The sequence below is a fragment of the Eptatretus burgeri genome, chromosome 4 (genome assembly GCF_056783735.1).
Source record: "Eptatretus burgeri isolate ZD-2024b chromosome 4, Ebu_testis_v1, whole genome shotgun sequence".
Taxonomy (NCBI): domain Eukaryota; kingdom Metazoa; phylum Chordata; class Myxini; order Myxiniformes; family Myxinidae; genus Eptatretus; species Eptatretus burgeri.
In genome coordinates this window covers 45,740,637-45,764,310 of record NC_140964.1, presented here as the reverse complement: position 1 = coordinate 45,764,310, position 23,674 = coordinate 45,740,637, and the positions used below count along the sequence as shown (strand labels likewise).

Sequence of the window (23,674 nt, the reverse complement as noted above, 5' to 3'; positions counted from 1 at the left end):
CAGATACTTAACTGCTATGTTTAAAAACCTGAGTAAGCAATATTCTTGGGAAATGCCTCAACCTACAGCGAATACAAGGAATGAATTGCAGCAGAAATTAGTTACAAGTAATTTAAGAGGCTTGATGATGGCGGGGTTTAGTTTATTACTCAAATACGGGGGGTACAACAGTAACTGTGGTTGGGGGGGAGGAGGGGGCAACCTTTGAAATGGCTAAATCCCACACCCTGCAAACCCAAAAGAAAAGAAAAAAAAACCTTTTTGGTACATTATTTCATCCTCGTTGAAACCCAAAATACCACTTGCCATCTGTGTAAGAGTAATCATCTATGCTGTAGTTTGACCACAATGAGATGACATTCACATTACACAAAAACACACACCTGTTCAGAGCTCTTATACATATAATAAGATGTTTTTGTTTTTTTTTTAAAGGAAAAGTTAACACGACTTCAACACCAACAACAACAATGACGACGACAACGAAAAATAACTTGCAGCTTTTGGAACCAGCAAAGCCTATTGCAGTTTTAAAACAATTGTTTTAAAAGGATTCTGGTAAAGCCAAAAGCAGGCAGTAAATATGACTCCGAGTGTCCGTTATCCAAATTTGATTTCAAACCGGTGGCCTGAATGACAATTCAAATGGAAGAAGCTCTTTCAAACAGGAAACCATGCCCAGCCTAAGTCTCGTCCTTAAATGATTTCCTTTAAAACACCCCCCCCCCCCCCGACATGAAAAGAAAATATTCACCCTCTCCCTTTCCAATTCACAACAAACCTGTCTATCCTCTACCCTAAGTAACCCACAAATGCCATTCACCACCCTCAACTGTCCCAAACACAATCGTTAAAAAATTTCTTATAAAGTCCTCAGTTCTTGAAGCTTGTTCTGCAGATACTTCTTCACCTCTTCGATCCCATTCAGCTTCTCCAACTCATGGTAGGGAAGCTGTAGAACAAGAGAAAATTAACGACTTGTCTGCATTTTGGCATTCTGTAGGTCGGCGCCGCTCCAGACACTGCTATGCACACAACTTACCTGGATTATTTCGTAGCCCATCAATTTGAGATGTCGATCACGCATGGCCCTCGAGCCCACCAGCACGTCCGAGTTGTGGCAGTAATGCCACTTATCGTTCACAGACATCACTACCCTGAAAGGATCATTGGTCAGACAGGTTCAGCACAACCCCCTCCCCCTCCCCTTCCCATAACCTTCTAGCCCCATCAAGCTGCACCTGTAATGTTCTCACCTCTGCACTTTCTCCAGCATGCGTGCCTCATTGTTCCTCTCTGGAACAGGTTTCTCGCAGACAGCTTGTGCCAGTGGCAGTCCGTCAGCCTTCTCGTGTGAAAATGGTGGCTTGTAGTAGCGCTGCACAACTTGCTCGTCAGTACCAAACATTGTTGCCATGTTGGGCAATACCTCCGGTGGTCCCCCAAGACCGTTCGGGTAATAATGGTAGAAACCCGTGGGCGAGAGCACACCCGGGCACTCGGCTGGCAATAGTGGAGTGGTCATCATTTCCTCCTGGCTGCCAGAGTCGCTCTCTGGCGGTCCAGCAGACTGTGCCACGCGTAGAGTAACGCAGTGCTCTACCATGGGCAGCCGCGGTCTCGGAGCAATCGTCGCGAATGGCACGGGGCCCAAAGCGGGGGAGAGGAAAGACGCTGACACGCAAATCGTTGACGTGGTCACAGCTGTGCTAGCAATTGTGTTCGGAGGAATGACTGGACTGTGCAAAGTGTCCTGTGCGATTGTCATTTCAGCAGCTTCATTTCTGAATGGAGAAAGCCGCTGTAGGTCTGAAGCAAGTGCCGTAACAGTCGTGTCTGTGCTGATGGGTTTTGTTGCACGAGATTGGGCTTGCGAACTGCACATTGCCTGATCCACGTCATTCCTGTTACTGGAATGTATGGGAAGTAGTGAACCATCCGCATCCAAAAACAGCAAGAAGTCTGAAACGCATGATAATGAAGGAAATATAATGCATGTTTCCAGCCAACTTCCATGTAATGTTTGTATCTTTAAACCATTGTAACATCGGCTCATCATCACTGCATGGTGTAGAGGAATCTCACCCGTGTAGTACCCTGGCGGAAGAACTTCGTCTTGTTTGTAACTTTCAACCCCCACGAGTTGCCGCAACGCCTCTGCCACAAGCCCTTTGTAACTGCATGCAAACAAAAAAGGCAAACTCCCTGAAGAGAAACGAGTTATCTCTTCCATTGACTGTAGTGAGGTGACAGGGCAATACTGTCATCCTCAAAAAGACTTCATTAATGGTTGAAGATAAAATAAAAAAACAGCCTACCTGTACTTGCGATTGACTTCGTCAGCGGTGAGCGCGTGGTCAAACATGGTGACCTTGTACTGCTCGGCCAGGCGAGGCCCCACATATTCCCCAAACTCCAACTCTATCGCAGTGTCAAGGAGTGACAGGTAACGGCGAACGATGAGCCCATATGGACTACCTGCAGCACGAAGCAAAACCAGCTTTGTAAACACTGTTCAGCTGCCAAGCCACTCAAAAAAACAAACAAGCAAAGCTTTTTGGGTTTTCCAATGAAGAGGTGAGGCTTCACAAGGAAAGTGCAAGACCTGCCATCGCAAATGGGACAGAGCAAGAGGATAGTGGAAATTAAATGGCCACTTACTCATGACATTGCGGATGAAGGGTGGCGAAAAGACCTTGGTCAGGCTACAGCTGGGGAAATGTCCCAACTGAACCATCGACATGATGATGTTTACTGTGGCGAGAGGAGATTGCAAGGCCTTCTGCGTAATGGCACTCTCAAGTCTCTCAAGCAGCCTTTCATCGTTGGTTGGGCGGTAGTTCATGCGGCTGAAGGGAAACACCAGCTTTTGCAGCAACTGCACATGGAAGAAGGAATGGACAGGGCAGAAGAGGTAATGCATGTGAACGGCACAATGGCGGTCAATACGCACTTGGAATTGCACGTTAATCGCTTTAACAACTGCACATGCTCAAGATGGGCTGACCTTGCTGTCGAGTTGGTCAGCCCGGCGGACGAGAAAAGTAGCAATTGCATCCAGCAAGCGGGGTTCCCTCAGTCGGTGTCGAGCAAGGTACTTAGCAATGAGACCGAGGGTGTAGGGAGTCAGAGATCCCACCTTTCGTGGAAGTTCTTCTGCAAAGGGAAGTGATCAAATTGCTCATCACAAGGGAACACTTTAATGCTTCCCCCTCACCTCACCCTCTAAAACCTTCCCACACACCCTAAACTCAAACATTCCCACACACCCTAAACTCAAACATTCCCCCACACCACTCACACTCAAACCTTCCTCCGCACCTGACACTCACAATCTTTCCCCTGCACCCCTTACTCACACAAACATTCCCCCACACCACTCACCCCTCCCCCCCCCAATCCTGCACCATCCCAATGCCTCCTCTCCCATCTCCAACTGTGTGGACCTCAAACATTTGAGGTCTCTGCTCTAACCTAACAGATCTCTCAATCCAGGCTCCTGTCAATAAATCAGATATCTATTCAACAGAATCATTCTGCCAACAGGACGTCCCCAACTCATTGCCTCTCCCAGGTAACTGTCTCCACTGACTGGATAGGCCTCAACCATGCACTGGCAGTGGTTGCACTTTACATCAAGAACTCAATTTTTTAATGCCCCAGTACTGACCTTACACCTCCCAACTCCCAGGAATACCTCTGGGTGCGACTTCCCCTCCACTCCCGCCCCTTTGTTCATTTGTGTATTGTACCGTTGTCCTAAGAGTGATGACTCTTTACATCTCTGACAACATGGACAAACTTTTAAACCCTCATCCCAACTCTCTCTTCCTCATATGGCGATTACAATTGTCATAATGCAACTTGGCTCGGTGTTGGGACCTCTCTCACCAGCCATGGCACTTCAGTAAAGGACGTTTTACCTGTGCCACCAAAGTTGAAGGAGGTTGTTTTCACCCCTTTCTGTCTGTCTGTTAGTTTGTGTGCAGGATATCTCAAAGTTGTGGATGGATCCGGATTAAATTTGGTGGACAGGTTGGGTGTGTGGCAAGGACAAATTGATCGGATTTTGGGGAAGATCTGGATCTGGTTCTGAGAATTTTTTTAAGTGATTCTTCAACATTGAGAGATAGGACTAAACAAATATAAAACACGATATCTCAAAAAGTTGTGGACGGATTGTGACGAAAGTTGGTGCTCAGGTTTGGTGTGCGAGAATTATTTAATTTTAATGTGATTCTTCACCATTCAGAGATTGGGCCAAAAACGACATAGTACTGTAGACGTAGAGCATGATATTTCAAAAATGTATTGGGGCCCGATCTGTTCTCGTGTATCAGGCATTACGTGGTGGAGTTTGGTACTCTCCCGAGTGCCCTTCGAGTTTTTTTTTTTTGTTTCATTTCCATGACTCTATGGGACTGACTCAATCTGTGAACTTTCCAATCCGGATTTCTCCCAATTCTCCCAAATCCTTCCTTCTGGATTTGCTGATGACCAACTTTCCTGCAAATATCTGCTGCTTTTCCTCTGCTCCAGTTGGTTCACTTTATCATACGCTTGTAAAGGTCAACATCTCTCTGGCTATTCTCAGAGAGCTGCCTCAACACTGCCGATTCTGGTATTTTACTCAAGCATATTGGCAGGGACTGTAAACAGCCATCTCTCTTCAGGACTGGTCTCCCACATCTACTGCCCCTGATGTTAACTCAGCCTGGGAATTCTTCCAAAAAACGTACTCTCGCTCATGCACAGTCTTCAATCCTATCTTCAACTATCCTCCCCATCTTTCCACCCAAGGTACACTGAATTCTGTGGTGGGGCAGTTGCTCTGAAACAACTTGCCTTCTCTTTGTGGAAGGCTAATCTGACCGAAGGCAATCTCAGTGCTTTCCAAAACGTCGTGTGTGTGTGTCCGTGTCCTCCACTCAGGAGAGCCAGAAAACATGTTGTCTCACATCAAGAATGAACTTTCAAACTTGTCACCCTCTAAAACCTGGTGGCATCTTGTTAAGTTTGTCTCTGGTGTTTGGTCCCCTTCCATCCCTTCCCTCTCTTTAAATGGCACCACAGCTGACTCCACTCATGAGAAGGCTGAATGGCTCAATTCTGTTTGTTTCCAAATCTTGTGTCCCTAACCCATCGCTCTCGATACCCATCCTTCCCTGTCGTACCCAACTGCTCCTGGTTTCTGTGTCTTTTGCATTGAGAAGGTGCAGAAGGTTCTTTCAACCCTCGATTTCTGATTCTGTTACTGGACCGGACGGCATCGGCTCACGTGTCATGGAAACCCGCTCTTCTGGTCTTGCACATACTCTCTCTGACCTTTTCACCCTATCATTTGCATGATGTCATCTTCCATCTGCTTGGAAATCCACCAACATCACTGCACCATATAAAAAGATGCAAAAACAGATCCCCTTCAACTACAGACCTATCAAATTACTTCCAATTACACTGAACAACAAATTTCAAAAAATTTTTTTTACTGGAGATGTGTAAAGTGATTAAGACTAATTTGGGTACGCTGATTTCAAAAATCATAACCGTTTTGCTGTATCACGTCAGGATTTTCAGGAACAGAAATATTCCCATTGCCTAGAAGTCAGGATTTCAATGAAATTTACATATGTCTTTAACATGTCTATTTCGTACAATTGTTGTTAACTTGTGTTATATTTCTTTCTTTCAGATAAAGATGAGTAGGCGTTCCTGTACCAATCATCCTGACAACTTCTGTTATGTCTGTGGTCAGTATACCAAAAAAGATCAACAGCGAAGTATATCTACAGCAGTGAAAATGAAGGCCGCCTACTTTCACTACTTCGGGTGTAAGGTGGGGGACCAAGAACAGGGCTGGGCACCACACATCTGCTGCACAAGCTGTCACACAACCTTGACTCAGTGGTTGGTGGGCAAGCGCGCGAGCATGCCATTTGCGGTGCCCATGATATGGGTGCCCATGATATGCCCCGCAGAATCATCATGATGATTGTTATTTCTGCTGCACAAGCATCGCCGGCTTCAACAAGAAGAATAAAGGTCACATCAAGTACGCTGACTGCGTCTCTGCTCGTAAACCTGTGCCTCATGATGACGAGAACCCCGTTCCAACACCTCCAGCTGATCAGAACATAGCTGTAAGCAGTGGTGAAGAGGATGGTGATGATGAACCTTTTGAACCCGACACTCAAAAATCACACCTTCTGAACCAGGGAGACTTAAATGATCTTGTAAGAGATCTCTCGCTGTCAAAGGCGAAGGCAGAGCTGCTTGGATCAAGGCTGCAGCAGTGGAATCTACTTGAACCTAACACCAAGATATCCTTGTTCAGAGCACGTCACAGAGACATGGCTGAGTTCTTTGAGATGGAAGACACGATGACATTCTGCAGTGACATCAACGGTCTGTTGAAAGAACTTGGGTGTGATCACGATCCTGCAGACTGGCGCCTCTTCATCGACTCGGGGAAGAACAGCTTGAAGGCTGTTTTGCTCCACAATGGCAACGAGAAACCATCAGTCCCACTGGCTCACGCGTTCGGCATGACAGAGACCTATGAGACTATGCGGCAGCTGCTTGATTCCATCAAGTACAATGACTTCAACTGGCACATCTGCGGAGACTTGAAAGTGGTGGCGCTGTTGTTAGGGCTGCAGTCAGGCTACACGAAATACATGTGCTTCCTTTGTCTCTGGGATAGCAGAGACGACAAGAATCACTGGACGAAGAAAGATTGGGAAGAGCGAAAAGAGCATGTACCTGGTCGACAAAACGTGAAGCATGTCGCCCTTGTCGACCCAGCCAAGGTTTTCCTTCCACCACTCCACATAAAGCTCGGCTTGATGAAAAGTTTTGTACGGGCAATGGATCTGAATGGGCGTGGGTTTTTATACCTCAAGGAAAAGTTTGGCAACACCTTGTCGGAGGCCAAGATCAAGGCTGGTGTCTTTGTTGGACCGCAAATCCGACAGATTATGAAGGACAAAACTTTTCCGACAACTCTAAACCCCAAAGAGCTGGCAGCGTGGAGGAGCTTCAAAGCTGTGACGGACAACTTCTTGGGGAACGAGCGCGCGGACAACTATGAAGAAATAGTGCAGCAGCTGCTGGAGTCCTTCAGGAAACTTGGCTCCAGGATGTCCCTGAAAATCCATTTCCTACACCAGCACCTGAACTTCTTCCCTGACAACTTGGGAGCAGTCTCGGACGAGCACGGCGAGCGATTCCCTGAGATTACACACATGGAGACGCGTTACCAAGGGCGGCACAACCCGAACATGATGGGTGATTTCTGCTGGTTCCTGCATCGTGAAACTGACACAGAGCAGCACAAACGCAAAGCCAAATGCCTAAAGCATGTTTAATTACATTCTAGTGGAGTTTTTCTGTAATTTCTATAATTTTGAAGCATTCATGATGAAATAAATGAATAAATGAATTTTTGTAAATTTCATTGAAATCCTGACTTCTAGGCAATGGGAATATTTCTGTTACTGAAAATCCTGACGTGATACAGCAAAACGGTTATGATTTTTGAAATCAGCGTACCCAAATTAGTCTAAATCACTTTACACATCTCCAGTAAAAAAATTTTGTTGTTCAGTGTTACCAGTCTGGTGATGGAATCAATCATCGCAGTTTATATGAAATCCTTCCTCTTCTCCAACAACCTCATCTCAGTTCACCAATTTGGTTTCAGATCAGGCCACTCCACCTTGCAGATGCTACTTCTACTCACCCAACAATGGATGGAGGACCTCAATGTCAGACGAGTTAATGGCCGCCTCTCCGGACGTATCTCATGCTTTTGATATAGTCTGGTATCCTGCCTGGCTCTCCAAACGGTTTGCCTATGGCATCCAAAGCCAACTCCACACATGGCTTACTGACTTTCTCTACACTCATAACAAATGTGTGACTCAATGGAATCCTTTCATCTCCTCTCCCTGTCAAGGTGGAAGTGCCCCAAGGCAGTGTTCTGGGCCCAGTCCTATTTGCTGATGACATCCCCCATCATTCAGACAAGCAGGCTGCAGCCTCTTCTCTCTCCTCAGACCTTGACAAAATCATAATCTGGTCAAACACTTGGAATATGTCTTTCACTCCTGACATTCACATTCTCTGTCTGTCTGTGTGTGTGAAAGGACCATCTGGCAAACCTTCCGGTCTACTTTCTTAACAATCCTCTTGTGGAAGTTCATTCAAACTCCTGGGTCTCACTGTAAGCCATGATCTTTCTTGGGCAAACCACATTTAAACACTGGCTGACAAAGCAAGTCCCTGACTGGGTATCCTCTGCTATACAAAGTCCCTTCTTGGCACACATGAACTCCTATCCACCTTCATCCACAGCTTGGTGGAGTACTGTTCTCCCGCTGGGCTGGCTCCCCTGCCTCACATCTTGCTCGCTTTGATGCTGTGGTAACCTAGGCTTTCACATCATTGGAATCTCCTGCACTAAAGCAGAGACTGGGCTTATCACTTCACCATTGCAGACAGGTCGGCGGTCTGTCTTCTACCGCCTCTTTTCTAGTCTTGCACCCTCTACTCTTTCCATGTTTTGTCCCCCACCCCCAGGTTTCAGCAGGGCTCACATGGTTCACCATCACCCCCTTTGTGATGAAACTACCTAAATCAAACATCACTGCTTACCTCCACTCATTTGTTCCTCTTCCCCCCACCCCCCCATCTGGAACAAACTTCCACATCCTCTTGAATCTCATTCTTCCCTCCAAGCCTTCAAGACAGCTGTACACCACCATCTCAGGTCTCTGCTACGATCTTTTCAACCCCCATGAAAGCCTCCCCAAACTCACCTCTTTCTGGGTTTACAATTTTTTTTCCCCCTGCCTGTGGAACCAACTTCCACATTCTCTTCAATGTCATTACTCCCTCCAGGTCTTCAAGACAACTGTTCACCACTATCTTAGATAGTCCCCAATGCAAAATCATGATCTTTTCTTTCTTTCCTCTTTAACTCATCCTCCCCACCCAACTCCCTCCTAATTTTCCAGTTTATCCTCCTTGGAGTTTCTCTCTCCATGAATGCGTGTGTTATGTCCTGATCCGTTCAGTGTACTAGCGCTTGTAGAAGCCTCGACTGTATGCAAAAAAAGGAAAGAAAAACAACACAAGCTTTGTCATGCGCAAATAGCGATTTCTTTTGTACAATACCGGTTGAGTTATTCAAATAGTCCACCCAATCACTTTACCTGCACTCTTTCATCAAACTTATGAACAACCTCCTACAGCGCCTTTGCAGGAGACTTCAGTTTTGCGATGTCAGTTTCCTCTCCTCGTTGCGACAAAATCACTTTCACCTTGATCTCTTTACGGGACAGATTTGCCTTGTAAAATACCCACCGACCCATATTTACGCAAAAAAACTAATTTGCCTAATGATTTACAGATGGATTGAACCTTACCTGCCAGCTTCATGATGAACTTCTCATGCCGATTTTCGTAGAAGAGCTGGGAACTGAAGATGGCCTCGAGCGCGCGGTTGGACACTTGGGACGCGCAAGCTGCAAGCATCTCGTCGAGTAGTGAGAGCTCGTGATCACGCACGCTGCCGACCAGCGCAAGTGTGTGTCGCACTAGCCGCAGGACCTTCCTCTCTACATTCGCTTGCATGGTGTTACCAATGCCTTCAGACACGAGCCCATCATTACCGCTCCCTTTCCCTGCTGAAGTCACGGTCCCAAAGGAGTGGCCCACAGCAGTGGTAAGCAAGCGGTAATAAGATAGTAACAAGAATAGAGTCTGTGGGTGCCGCTCTCGCTCCATGTTGCGTTCCAAGCAGTTAAGGCATGGGGCAACAAGAGGATGTGACTGCGGGGCTGAAGGATGGAGCCTCATGATGCTGCTGAAAAGCATTGATATGTCCTTGTGATTGAAGTGAGGCAAGCGGGCCCTTGCCTCATCCTCCAACACTCGTACGACAGGAAGCTCCCCCGAAATGCCTAGGAGTAAAAAGGTTTCATTGTGAGGAGGCACAAATTGCATCAAAATATAGGGAGAATTGCACATTCAATGACTTCCTTTCGATAGGCAAGACAAAATTTCGATAGGCACAAGAGGGCGTGCAATCAAAATCTACTTTTGTGACATGTGATTGATGGACACTCCCCCCCCCCCCCAACCATGCCTCAACCTTCGAGATTCGAAGTTTAACATGGAAAATTGGAAGCTTCCAACTTCCATTAATTTTTATTTTTTTTACCTTTCTGTAAAGTTTAATTCTTACGAGTACTGCAACGACCTAAACAAGTGCTCGGCCTAAGTGATTAAAGGGATTGAGAAAATGTCACAACCTCACGCGTATAGTCAGAAGCATCACAAAACTTCATGAAAAACTCATTCAAAAAACATATCCTTTGCAAACTTCCCAGCAGCCACCACATTAAATACAGTGAGGTTGAGTACGCAGAAATGACTTGCTCTCACCCATTGCGGCGAGTGCGTACAAGCAGTTGACGACGCCATAGTTGTCGAATTGCGGACAATGCTTTATGATTCCCTGATAAAGCATTTGCAGTTCCTGACCATTTGTTGTCAGGGAAGATCTGTCATCCTCTGCTTTCTTATTTCCAACTTCCTTAGCCATGCCTTGATGCTGTTGTTGCAAAAGTTGTGCCAAGCGTTGCAGCGCCACCGGGTAGTGGCTCGGCGACACTTTTGTAGGATTCTGCACCAGCCAACGCAACAGCTCCTCGGGAGTGCGAGATCTCTCGAGGAGTCGTTTCATCGTAAAGAACGTGTCATAGTTCACTTTGTCACGACCCGGAGGTGCGCCTCCACGCCGTGGCCCTCCACGCATGCCTACAGGGTAACCACCGTAGCCATTTCCCTGCAAGGGGGCCTGCAAAGGAGGAGTCAGCAAGATAGAGGTTGAAAAGTCCAACGATTGTCCATGTGGTTTTAAAGCTATTTACTCATTCAGAGATGCCACACATCTTTATCCCCATGTTAAAAATAAAAAAAAAAACTGGGGGATATTTTAATTGTCTGTCATCCTGACCATCCATGCTACTAGCTCCTCTTAAATGGTTGTGCAGTAATTCACCAAACTTGGTATGAAGGTGTGAGAGCAGTTACCATTTTTGGCCTCACCCTCAAAGGTCAAATACAAATATATATTTTGCAATTCCAGGCATGTTTAAAAACTTTTTTTAATGAAACTGTATGTAATCAACAGTGGGGACGCATGAAATATGTAACACTTCTTTTGGGGTTTGATCCTCGGGGGTGGGGATTTTGGGTTACGGGCCAAAATGGAAGTTTTTTTTTTGTTTTTTTTTTAAATAAACTCGAAATGTGAAATAGTAATTTTTGGTGCAACATTTTGCCATCTTTCAACTTTGCTTTTGGCGGGAAGCATGAGGATTTGTGATGACGTGCCATCGACTTTGCTCGAGTTACATTTCTGAACAACAATTGTCTTGGATACAGTTTGCTTGTGGTGAGAACAAAGGATTATGATTCCAAAGGTTGTGGATTCAAATTTAACTAATTTTTTGTGCATCTCTGGGAGCATGGCTGTGTTGACAAGGTGCCCCCTGTAGGTTAGAGCAGGAGTTTGGAATTTGTTCAGGGTGCCGGCGATAGCTCGCCTACCATTCACCGAGGACAGTGTGGGATCTTTTAACATCCACCAACTAATGCCGACAGACGAGATGCACAGTTTAAACTCCATCCGAGGGACGGCACCCACAATGATGCCTTGCCCGACGAGCAAATCACCAAGATGAGAGTTTAGAGCCGGGTCCGGATTCAAACCCAGGCTATGAAGCTCAGACTTGATCATGCATACCTCTAACCTATCCTGCCAGCATAAAAATTAGCTGAAAGGAGAAGAAATGAGGAGTTGGATTCAAAGCTGTTTGTCTCAGAAAAGATGTGCCATCATTACTGGATTATCAAAAACATCCAGCTGGATAACCAACACGTTTTAAGCCACCCACACACCAGAACAAACAGTCCATGTGAATCGTCGTCGATTCACCTCGATGTTGCTGGGATTTTGCCCTCGAGTCGCCTCACGATCAAGTGTGTTACATGAGACTTGACCCTGAATACCTTCTTTTACCTGAGAATCCCCCCCCCCCCCACGGTGATCGTTGTGGACGACATAATTGATCTACTTGGGCGATTTAGCAAAACCATTGACCAAAACCAAAGCATATCCAGCTAAGATTCCCAAAAATGTCACCTCATCGATGGTGAGTCAGACAGTTTTTGTGGAATTGTCTGCTGGGGGTGGGGGAGTAAATAATAAAAAAAGCAGATTCCGTCCGTCTTAAATATATATATTTTTTTTAAACAGATATTAAAGTCAATGTGTTTGAATTTAATATGGAAGATGTTTGGGCTTGGCACAGGTTTATGTTTGCAGCACTGGCAAGCGTCACATGGATGAGTTAACATCTCGTGAACAATTTCCTAGGATTCGTACAAAGAATCGCTCCAATATGTGGAACTTTGGGGAGATCCGCCTGCTTGCCTCCACCTGGTCATGTCTACGTGTGACACCAATCAGTACTGGTTGACTCGTTGCTTTTAGGGCAACGTGGAACCGATGTACTGTCAATATGTAACCCCCCTCTCCACCCCTCCCCACACATGAACCTTGGGGAGAAGTATGTAATGTCAGATTTTGATTTGAGGCTTCATCAAATCTAACCTCAATTCTTACAGCATATAGATTAGGGAGGATACTTCTGAGAAAAGGTGGAACACAACACGCTTCATTACCTTTTTAGACATCATGCGAGTCGTCGCCACATAAGATGAGATCTCAGATCGAAATCCATATACGGTGCTTATTTATCCGTGGATGCACCGTTATATTAAATGTTCTAAATCTCATATGCAGCGAAGATCAAAAGGCATTTATTCCATGCACCACCGCGCTCGATTTCAAGATCGATCGAGTCACGTCACTCCGAACTTAGATCAGTCCTTCGTGCCGTACCAGTTGAACACAAGCAAAAGCTTTAACAACTTTAAATCTACTGGTAACATGGCAAGTTGACGTGACCTCAGTTTTATACGAGCTGATATCTGGCCTTGTTCCTCCTGCCCTTACAAAGCCATCCCTGGTCACTCATGTTCCTCAAGAAATCCTCACCAAGTCCAGACTGGTCACTGGTTACCAACCTCCAAAATCATACATCCCCTTATTCTCCTGATTGTAGAATAATCTCCCTGTATTCGTCGTCCTCACTTCACTCTTCCAAACGCGTTGCCCATCAGCACTTCATGCGCTCACCTGCACACATCCATGAACCCTTCGACACTCACTCTTTCCCATTATGTCCCTCGTGTTGTTGTTTTTTTTTTTTTCCTTACGTACACCCCACCCACCCCAACATCCTTGAACCATTCCTTCCGCGCTGTCAGATACAGAGGTCCCGAAACAATATCATTGGTGAAGGGTCACCACTCCAATGCAGGATATTCAAATGGCTTATTTCCTCGAGCTGGTATTCATTTTGCCGACCTCAGAAGGATCACTTCTGATCCTGGTGTTATTTGAACGACACAACAGGGTGGCTTCAACTCAAGACCCTAAGATCTTAAGCCAGCGACCTTGACCATTAAGCCACCGCCAGACGATCCATAGTCTTTGATCGTTTGTAAACATGCTGTGCCCATTTAGAGAAAATATAATCTTAACCATATTAAAATCTCAGGAATTGTCCGATGTCGACGAGGAATATGTGACAGACCAATAAGCACCAAAAGAACACGTTTCACCTGCGTGTAGAGGAAGTCTTGGTGAAGTAAGCGACTCATAAGGTGAAGCGGTCTGCAGGGAGGCTTCCCGAGCGCCCTTGGAGCATACATGGCACGCATGGGGTTCTGAGACATGGGTCCTGAACCGAAGTTTAAAAGACCATAGCCTTGGGCCGGAGGGGCCCGCGAGCCAGGCATGGCGTGCCGCAAACCGTTCATGCTGCAAGTGGAGCTCCACAGTGGAAGCTTCTGCATCATCCGCACCAGCTGGGCGACTGCATCCTCGGATACCTGCCAGGTGTGGTGAGCAGCAGTTAGCGAATCAAATAGCATATTTACCACCACCACCACCACCACCACCACATTTGCCAAACCAGCATCTTAGGACGAGCCTGGCTGCATTCTGTGGTTAAAAAACCAACCAATACCACATTTCGTGGTGACACCTACTTACCCCCCCCCTCTCCCCCCCACCACCACCACCATGCCCACCACCTTTCATTTCTTGAACTACAGGTGTTTGACACTTCAGGTCGAATCACGTCAATGGGATTTGTGTGAATACGAACTGAAGTTCGGGGTGGGGGGCATGGAAGTAATGCCATGTGAATGGAAACAAACGCCACGGGGAGAAAACGACGACGACGACGTCCGAGGAAAACAAACAACGCAAGAACGTGACAAACAAAAACAAAAACACCGGAAGCATCTGTCATCGGCGTTTTCACTCGATTCGAAGTCCGTGTGGGCGAAATGGGACAAAGTGGGTAAAGGCGTCGGGGAATCGCACCAAATATCCTCACCCTGACGTGTGAAACGTCGTCATACCCGCACCCCTGTCGCGATGCGATCCGCCATCAAAAACCCCGAACGAGAAACGGCTTCACTTCCGGGACACGGAGGGCGGAGGTGACCCTGCAACTCCTCTGGTCGTCCGTTTATTCTTCCTTCCATCGGATTTGTGAATTTAAAATGATTTATTGATGTTAAAAACTGATTATAGCTTCTCAAAAGGGGAATGACGCAGTGAAAGGGCAATGCTTCGAACTACACCGTCGTGGCCGTTATGAAACGATTAAATTAAAAATTTTTTTTTTTTTTAAATCCATAACTAATTAATACTACACGAAAATAGAAGTATAGCCAGAAAACACCATGCACTGTAATTTAAACGAATTCTGGTGGGTGGACAGATACTGCGAATCAATATAATCAAAATCATCGGGGAAAGACTTGCGTTTTCAACCTTGCACATTCACAATCGAACAGCCTACCGTGGGATATTAATAATGTTGACGTCACAGCAGGAATAATATCCCATCCAAATATGAGAGCAGAAATTTTATATCCCAGTTACATCCTCTACGCTCCACTGGTGACCTGAAAAAGTTGCTTTACCCCCCTCTCCAGTAAAGCATTCGTTCTTAAACTCTTAATATACAGTACTGATGATAATTAATCAGTCATTGTGTCTGTACGTGCTCCATCATTCTCCTTGCCTCACTGAATTGGTGAATACGGAAGGTGGAAGAAATTTAGCAGCGGTGAAGGGACTTTCGGGCCACCGTGCGCAATACTACATCCAAGCACGTGTATCAACGACAGCTGTTTTATATCTCATTCTCTGAGCAAAAAATAAATTCAAACTCAAACTTTGCTATATTACAATAAAATTAACAAGCTAAATTATTTGATTGTCACAAGAATCAAATCTCCTTATTCCCATTGGCGTGCAGGTACAAGAAGAGGAGTGGTCGTCGTCGCTTGGAAACATTTTGCGGATAAAGAGTAATACTTTATTGAAGAGGAGTATTTGTTAATTTAATTTCACACAGTCAAGAATAATAAGAAGAAAATACTAAAATAGATGGTTCATTTTACACTTTACTTGAAACAAGACTGAAGTTCTTTTTAAATAAACAACGAAAATAATATATAATAATAAAGGATTTTCCTTTTCATTCAAAGAAAACTACAGAAAGTGAAAATATCAGAAAAAAACATTATTTTTCCCCAAACTTGCGAACGTGGAAGAACGAGCAATAAATGCAGTTCACAAAACCATGAACAAGCAACGATTGAGCCCATCACCGGCAAGTTTGGATTTCGGTGAGAAGGGGTTTGTTTCAAAAGCAAAAGTACCATTTCTCCGAGCAGAAGAAAAATTGATAAAAACAATTGAAAATAGATCCGAGTTTGAGAGTCAGCTTCAAAAGTTATGTTACAATGATTACATTACCACCACCCAGCAAGCCTTCCATCAAACACACGGGCCGTTATTCAAGGATCTCAAACACGGCGCTTCTCGAGACAAAGGCATGCCGAAGACCCAAGTCATCGGCGATAAGTATTAAAGACGAAACAGCCAAAAAGAAGAGTCATTCCAATGAGGGATACGGTAGCAGGTGCCGTAAACAACTGCTTGTAAGCGATGCGGAAGTACCACATGACGCTCAGCATGAAGAGAGACAGAGGCAGCATGAGATTGCCCACGTTCAACAAGGTGTCTGCACGCATGGAAAACTCGTTGTAAAGTCCGCCCTCGAAGTGACGCCTCGGAGCCGTTCCTGCGGTGGTGCGAGCAATGTGGCAGTGTATCACGCAGTCTGCGAGAACGCCGTACGACATCAACGTGCGCCATTCGTCCTGAAGGATCTGACCGCCGTAGATAAACCTCACCTGTGGCTCCTGTCCCGGGAAGTGTGTCCTAGGGATTTGGAGAGGCATGAAAGAGGAGTTTGGATTTGCTTATTCGCGATTGTTCTTAAAAAAGAACCAGAGAGTTGGTGTCAAAGCCACCCAATGCTCGCCTGTTTATACTTTTATCGTTATTAAAAGACTAGTCTAATTATATTTTTTACAAAGCATTGCAGTGAAGTCTGATCCAAATAATTTTAAAGCAATATATGTATTTGTATATTGTAAGCAGTAAAAAATAGTGTTGTAGATAAAAACATTATAAAGGAAATAACTTGCACCAAAAACTTTAACATTTTCACGCTGACGCTGACGCTGACGCTCACGCCGGGGGTATCGCTATAGCTCTCTGTTTTATGAACAGGTGACCTAACTAAAAACTACGACACTGATTAAATATTGCACGATTGAAGGACTGTCTGCAATCTTGTTTGTTGGGATTGCATTATGGTTTACACATTACAACTTACTACTGTATTATTATCATCAAGAAAGCACGTAATTAAAAAAAAAAAACACCCCGTTAAGAAAATGAGATAGAGATTTTCTTTTCACCACAGAGCAAATCACGCTGACAATGACTAAGCTTATTGCCATGCACTGTATATGTGATGCACATACAATGAGAAGTACTTTGACAGTGCATGCTAAAAAATTACATTGGATAAGAAATAGATAATAAAGTAGAACGGCACTCGACAGAGCGCACATCTCCACCAGGCTGAACGGGTTACCTTTTGTATCACACTGATTGACCGGATCTGGATCCGGACCTGAACCAAAATATAATTGGCTTGTTCTTGTCACTTAACCAACCCAATCCACAATGTGTTGAGATATCGTGTGATACCGTATATCGTTATGGGCCTTATCTTGTCTCTCAATGGTGAAGATTCATTGAAAAAATTCTCAGATCCAGATCCATATCCAGATCCGTGGTGGAAACTGCAGAACTTTTGAAAAAGAGGAAAGCAACGAGCAAAACGACTCCATATTTGGGGGGTCCCAGGGGCTTTGAAAAATTTGTCAAAATATGCATTTTGGGGGTGATCCTGTCCAAAATGAAACAAATTTTTAGTTCGCAAGTGCAGCATTTTGTTTTCATTAAAAAAAAAATGAATACTGAATTCCACATACCTTTCCAGGACTTTTAATACAAGGGATTTAAGAGGGTGGGAGTGTCACACAATATGTAGTGGAGTGGATTATCAGGATCACCGTCGCTCGTGATGCAAAACCAGAGAATTCACGACCCCTTTAAACTCACGAATCATGTAATGGAGGGGTTTTCCTGAATTACCCTCGCTCCTGTGTAAACCAGAGAATTCACTACCCCCTTATGTTTTCTGCGCACTTCTTCACAATCCTGTTGATTCGGGAACGGTCGTCCCGCGTCGAACTGCCGTACCAAACAGTCAAAGACAGCGCAAGACACACTCTATCACTGCCCGATAGAACTTGATTAACACAGCATGGCTGACACCAAAACTCTTCAACCTTCTAAGAAAGACCAACTGTTGCTGAGCCTTCTTCACACAGTAATTGGTGTTTATCTCCCACTTAAGATCATTGGAAATATGTATGCCTAAATTTTTTAAAGAAGTGACAATCTCAACTTCAGCATCGTGAATAACCAAGGGTTGAATGGGAGTTTTTTTTTTTTTCCAAAAGTCAACCATAATTTCCTTTGTCTTCATGACGTTGAGTTTGAGATCGTTTAGAGAACACCATTCCATAGTTTTTTTTAGGTGTGGTGCCCATGACCTGACCCTGGGTACCAACAACATATATGCAAAATTTGGTGAAGATCTGCACAGCCCTGTTTCTTTTTTGTATGATTTTCGGATGTACACACATACAGTACATACACACAAATAATTGACTTATTTGATACAAGCAGGGGTACCTGGTGTTATCCAGTGCTGTTTTAATTCTGTCAGCATTTCGTAAAAATGAAATTTTGATTTTGATTTTCTAATTTAATACCAGCAAATACCACTCACTTGTCAGTTTTCAGACAGGAATACTGAGAGGGAGAGGGAGAGGGAAAGGGAGGAGTGAGAGAGAGACAGAGAGACAGAGAGACAGAGAGACAGAGAGACAGAGAGACAGAGAGACAGAGAGACAGAGACAGAGGTGGGAGAGCGAGGAGTGGAGGTGGGGGGAGGAATGGTGGAGGAGTGAGGAGGAGGAACTATGAAAGGGGGGGACCGAGAAGGAGGTAGCGAGGAAGGGGGTGGGAGAGGGGAGGTAGAGGGAGGTGGGAGGGGGAGAGAGGAGTGGGCGTGGGGGGGAATAATGCTGGGGGAGCGAGGAGGAGGAACTATGAAAGGGGGAGCGAGGAGGAGGTAGCGAGGAAGGGGGTGGGAGAGAGTGGAGGGGAGTGAGGAAGGGGAGCGAGGAAGTAGAGGGCGAGAGCGAGAGCGAGTTAGGGGAGCGGGAAAGAGAGAGGAAGAGGAGGGGGAGAGCGAGAGTGAGGAAGGGGAGGGGGAGAGCGAGGAAGGGGAGGGGAGAGTGAGGAAGGGGAGGGGGAGAGCGAGGAAGGGGAGGGGAGAGTGAGGTAGGGGAGGGGGATAGCGAGGAAGGGGAGGGGGAGAGAGGAAGCGGAGGGGGAGAGAGGAAGGGGAGGAGGAGAGCGAGGAGGGGAGGGAAAGAGCGAGGAAGAGAGGAGGAGAGCGAGGAGGGGAGGGGAAGAGTGAGGAAGGGGAGGGGAAGAGCGAGGAAGGGGAGGGGAGAGCGAGGAAGGGGAGGGGGAGAGCGAGGAAGCGGAGGGGGAGAGCGAGGAAGGGGAGGGAGAGAGCGAGGAAGGAGTGGAGGGGGACAGTGACGTCTCACTTCATGTCGCTATACCCTCTGGGAGGGAGGGGGTATGAGTGAAAGAAAGAGAGAGGATGGTGAAAGGGGTTGGGGGAGAAAAAGGGAGAGGAAGGTGAGGGGGGAGAGGGAGTTAGCAGAGAATGTTATGTTATGCTTTATGACTGACCACACACACATCTCTCCACAAGCACTTCCCTATTTACATCATCGATGCGTTCCTTGAAAACATGATTTAAGTTCTGCAATGTAAATAAAACTTCAAAATCACATTGACATAATGTATTAAAGGGGGAATGCTTTCCTGACAGAATAAAAAACTGAGTGGAAATTTTTCAAAGAGCAAATTAAATAAAATATTATTTCAATACAGAGTAGAAGTCAGGACATCACAGCATCACCATACATTGGGGTCTGGTCGCCTTCTTTTTTTCCTGTGCAGCACAAGGCTGCAAGTAGTATAATTAACTGAGGGTGTCGCAGCGCTGCTGATGCAGTGTCCCTGTAGGTTAGAGCAGGAATTTGGAATTTGGCCAGTTTGCTGGGAATAGCTCCCCTACATTTCATGAAGGACACCGCGAAGGGATCTTTAATGTCTACCAATTAATTTCGGCAGATGTGGAGCCCAGTTTAACATCCATCTGAAGGACAGCACAAACATTGATTGATCACCCTGCCTGTGAAACACCAGGATGACAGTTTATAGCCCTGTTGAGATTCAAACCCAGGCTAGACAACTTAGAGCGAGTGTGCGTACTTCTCAGACATCCTGTCGTGGTGTAGGGATGCATGGTATTGATAATTCGTTAGACAGAGGCTCAGGGTTGTCTGCTCCTTCCTCCATGTCTGACAACTCCACAAGAGGACATGCTGGCTTCTTCTTTGCACTTCTTCTTGGTGGTGGAGTTGGTGTAATAGAGGATGTTGATGCTGGAGGTTCATCAGTTTGAGGCATTTCAACCTTCTGAAAGAAGCTAAAGAAAGTCTTCTGCACTGCTTTGTTCTTTTTTTTTCAGCAAGCATTGCTTTGTAGCCACTGAAAACATTTTTCAATTCTCTCTTGAACTCAGAGTTTACTTGTCCAGTTGTTTTACTCATCCTCATCCTTCCGTTATGTTAATCATTCTTTTAATTTGATCATTAATTTATTTTGTCTTCCAAACTCCAGGGATTTTCCCACGGAGAACCCAGCCGTGTTCGCCATGTCCACCACTCATGCCGCAGGAGCCTTCACGGCATTCTCGCGGCCGAACTTGTCCCGCTGCTTATTTATTTTCGTTACAGTCAATGAAGTTACACTTTGGGCACATTCTTTAATCTTTTCTTCATTCAATACAATTGTCCGAACAGTAGAAAAAGTTAAGTTTAATGCTTTCGCAATTTCGCATTGTCTTGTGTAAATATTGAGAAAGAGGGAGCACAGCCTTGCTTGAAGTAAAGACATTTAGTTGTAAGAATCGTTAATTTCTTTAAATTTTCAGATTTCACTCCAGATTTTGACACTCAATTAGTCCATGAGATCCTATCCTCAAATCAGAAGACAGATTTTGATTATGTACTTTAATTAGTCCATAAACCGGGCGTAGTGGCGTGCACCTGTAATCTGGCTACTCGGAGGCTTGGGTTGGAGGATCGCTTGAGGACGGGGGCTCTGCGCTGGGTCGTGCTATGAGTGGGTGTAGGGCAGCCCAGAATCATGGCGAACCCCAATCCTTATCCCCGTGTTGTAAGAGGCGACCAGGGTTGCGTCAGGAAGGGCATCCGGCGTAAAACCTATGCCAAATCAGTATGCAGATCATAACGGATGATCCACTGTGGTGACCCCTAACGGGAGCAGCCGAAAGACGAACACAACTTTAATTAGTCCATGAGAGGCCACCATGGATAATTGCATTATATAATTTATAAAAATCACTCCAATCTACAAATTTGAAAACTACAACACCTACAAAAGTGATGTATACAGAAATTCATTGCTATGAAAACGAGGCATTCGTTGACTTGAGTGAGGAAAGTGAGGTGACAGTGGGCTGACCAAGATGGCACATCACCATCTTGGTAAGGCTTTTTTATGATTAGAACCCTGTTAATTATCTTCAAAGGGGGTGTTTAAATTTTACCCCTATACCCAGTTATCATTCGTGAACTCCCTTCGAGTTCCCTTAGTATGAACGCAAAGTTTTGGGGCACTAGGTTGTTTCATGGCTCTGACCTGGCGTAGTGGCGTGCGCCTGTAATCCGGCTACTCGGAGGCTTGGGTTGGAGGATCGCTTGAGGACGGGGGCTCTGCACTGGGCAGGGTGTAGAGCAGCCCGGAATCATGGCGAAACCCAAATCCTGATCCCTGTGTCGTAAGAGGCGACCAGGGTTGCGTCAGGAAGGGCATCCGGCGTAAAACCTGTGCCAAATCAGTATGCGGATCATAACGGATGATCCGCTGTGGCGACCCCTAACGGGAGCAGCCCAAAGACGAACAACAACAACAGGTTGTTTCATGGCTCTGGAGTTATGGAGACGACGCACACACATACCACCATCATCGTTTTACAGCCGTTTCTGTGCTTGCAGACACACACTTATCATAGATTACCTTTCACATAGCTATAAAGGCTTAAGTAGTAGGGCGATAAAAAAAATGCAAAAAGATGAAACTTTTTTGCAAAAAATTGCTTTTGCCGAAAACACTCCCCAACACTCACTGATGAACCTCTGAAAGTTTGACGAAGATCCGTTTGGCCATCTCTGAGAAAAAATGGTGACACACACACAAACAGACAGACGGACAGACACACAAACATTAAGATATCATGAAAATAAATTGTGGGGACCATGGCCAAATCGATAGGTTGTGTGGGGATTGCCAACTGGAATTCCAGAATCATTAACCATATGCTCAGAATGGAATGCTAAATAGGCACAACTATGCCATTGCAAACGAACCACCTTCCTCCTGAAAATGTACAAGCATTTACACAAGAAACCAAACTAAAGTAAAGTCACCTTTTTATGTGTCCAATTGTATCTCCAAAGTTCACTTCGACAACACGTTCAGTGTCATTGAGAAACTTGAGTCGAATCCGAATCTGCTCAGCCGCTTGACTACCAACTTGCCGTTGACGAAGTCTCGGTGAGCCACTGGGATCTACACCCTCCCCAGGATCGCCATCAACCCCAGAACGCAACTCACGCTCGGTCTCTTTCTCCTCCACCTCCACGTCATGCCCCTCCTCTCCCCCCTCCTCCTCCTCCTCCTCCGGACCTCCAGATGGTGGATGAGTGGACATTGTTGAAGCACCATCACTTGGTGAGAGTGGAGTCGTGGAGACGACGTCTCTCTCCCCCTGATCACCAGACCGTCGAGAACTACTGCCCCAGGGTCCATCTGGGCCACGCACATGGGTCGACAGCCAGGCAAGTCCCAAGCAAAGCAGCATCAAGACGAAGGCACCGACATACACCACCTCGTTCCCAAAACCTTCAAAAAGGCTTTCCTCCATTGTGACGTAGTACAAAGGAGCTAGAACAAACGACACGGTCAAAATAGGTCATGGGGGGGGGGGGGTCAACGTTCAAATCACTTTTCGCATTTTACATGTGCTGCTGCACGTAGACGTAGTCTTCAGTGAGCAACGGATTTACTTCATGGTTATAATGGCATTACGTTTGAATCAACAGGCATTCAAGTATTGACAATGGCAAGTCAAGGCTCAAGCTCTCCAGGTTAACACCATTTATTTACTGAATGACTCACGGAGTTGTAAATGACAGCAGGAGACAAGTTCAGGCTCCAAGAAGATCGAAGTGGGTCCTGGGGAGGCAGCGACAAGACGAGGAAATTAAACTTTGTCTGCTGTAAATATCAACCGTTATCCTTCCCTCATCGTGCTCAATCTTCCGAGATCCCACGGCACGCACGCACGCACGCACGCACGCACGCACGCACACACACACACACCTCATTACCGGAAGTCTCACGCCGCATGTACTTCCGGGTCGTTACTTTGACGTCCATTTGCCACTTCACCAACGTTGAAATATTGTTTGAAAATGATTATTATTATTATTCACACAGGGAATATCAGCACAGCAAAGGAATAACACACGGCTGTAAATCGTTGTGGGTAGCTTGTGAGTGGTGATGTTGTTGTTGTTATTGTTGTTAATGATGATGATGTTGTTGTTGATGTTGTTGCGCAGGTATGATGGGCCAAACGGCAAAGTTTTTTGTTTGTGCTTTTTTTTAACCGAGCAGACAGTGTATTGACACTAATACACCGCAATAAATTATTGTACAAGACTTGATGCTTTTTCCTTTATTTAATATGCTACTTTGTTGATATGGGGTCCACTTATTGTCCGGTGAATACAGATACGTGTTGTGTCGTGTGGAGGTATCAAACCTTTCACTGATTTACCCTTGCGG

General features: G+C 45.6%; 2 protein-coding genes across 4 annotated transcripts; both read right to left on the bottom strand.

Moving 5' to 3' along the window:
- Positions 1-125: 125 nt before the first annotated feature.
- On the bottom strand, positions 126-14,699 carry FASTK (Fas activated serine/threonine kinase). 2 transcript variants are annotated; one of them, XM_085877816.1, is made up of 11 exons: positions 14,544-14,699; positions 13,762-14,031; positions 10,450-10,864; positions 9,429-9,965; positions 3,008-3,156; positions 2,662-2,878; positions 2,319-2,478; positions 2,086-2,177; positions 1,257-1,962; positions 1,043-1,157; positions 126-952 (listed from the first exon to the last, which is right to left on the bottom strand). In XM_085877816.1, the coding sequence occupies exons 2-11, from the start codon at positions 13,996-13,998 to the stop codon at positions 863-865; spliced, it is 2,718 nt and encodes a 905-aa protein (XP_085733942.1). In that variant the 5' UTR covers positions 13,999-14,031; positions 14,544-14,699; the 3' UTR covers positions 126-862. The 2 variants fall into 2 exon arrangements, with proteins under 2 accessions (XP_085733942.1, XP_085733943.1); XM_085877817.1 differs by having other exon boundaries at positions 14,531-14,549.
- An 814-nt stretch (positions 14,700-15,513) lies between these two features.
- Positions 15,514-23,253, bottom strand: LOC147027951 (transmembrane and ubiquitin-like domain-containing protein 1). Of its 2 annotated transcripts, none has more exons than XM_085877818.1 (4): positions 23,215-23,253; positions 23,003-23,059; positions 22,252-22,768; positions 15,514-16,447 (listed from the first exon to the last, which is right to left on the bottom strand). In XM_085877818.1, exons 1-4 carry the CDS (start codon positions 23,231-23,233, stop codon positions 16,075-16,077), a joined length of 966 nt encoding a protein of 321 aa, XP_085733944.1. In that variant the 5' UTR covers positions 23,234-23,253; the 3' UTR covers positions 15,514-16,074. The 2 variants fall into 2 exon arrangements, with proteins under 2 accessions (XP_085733944.1, XP_085733945.1); XM_085877819.1 differs by having other exon boundaries at positions 23,207-23,242.
- Positions 23,254-23,674: the final 421 nt, after the last annotated feature.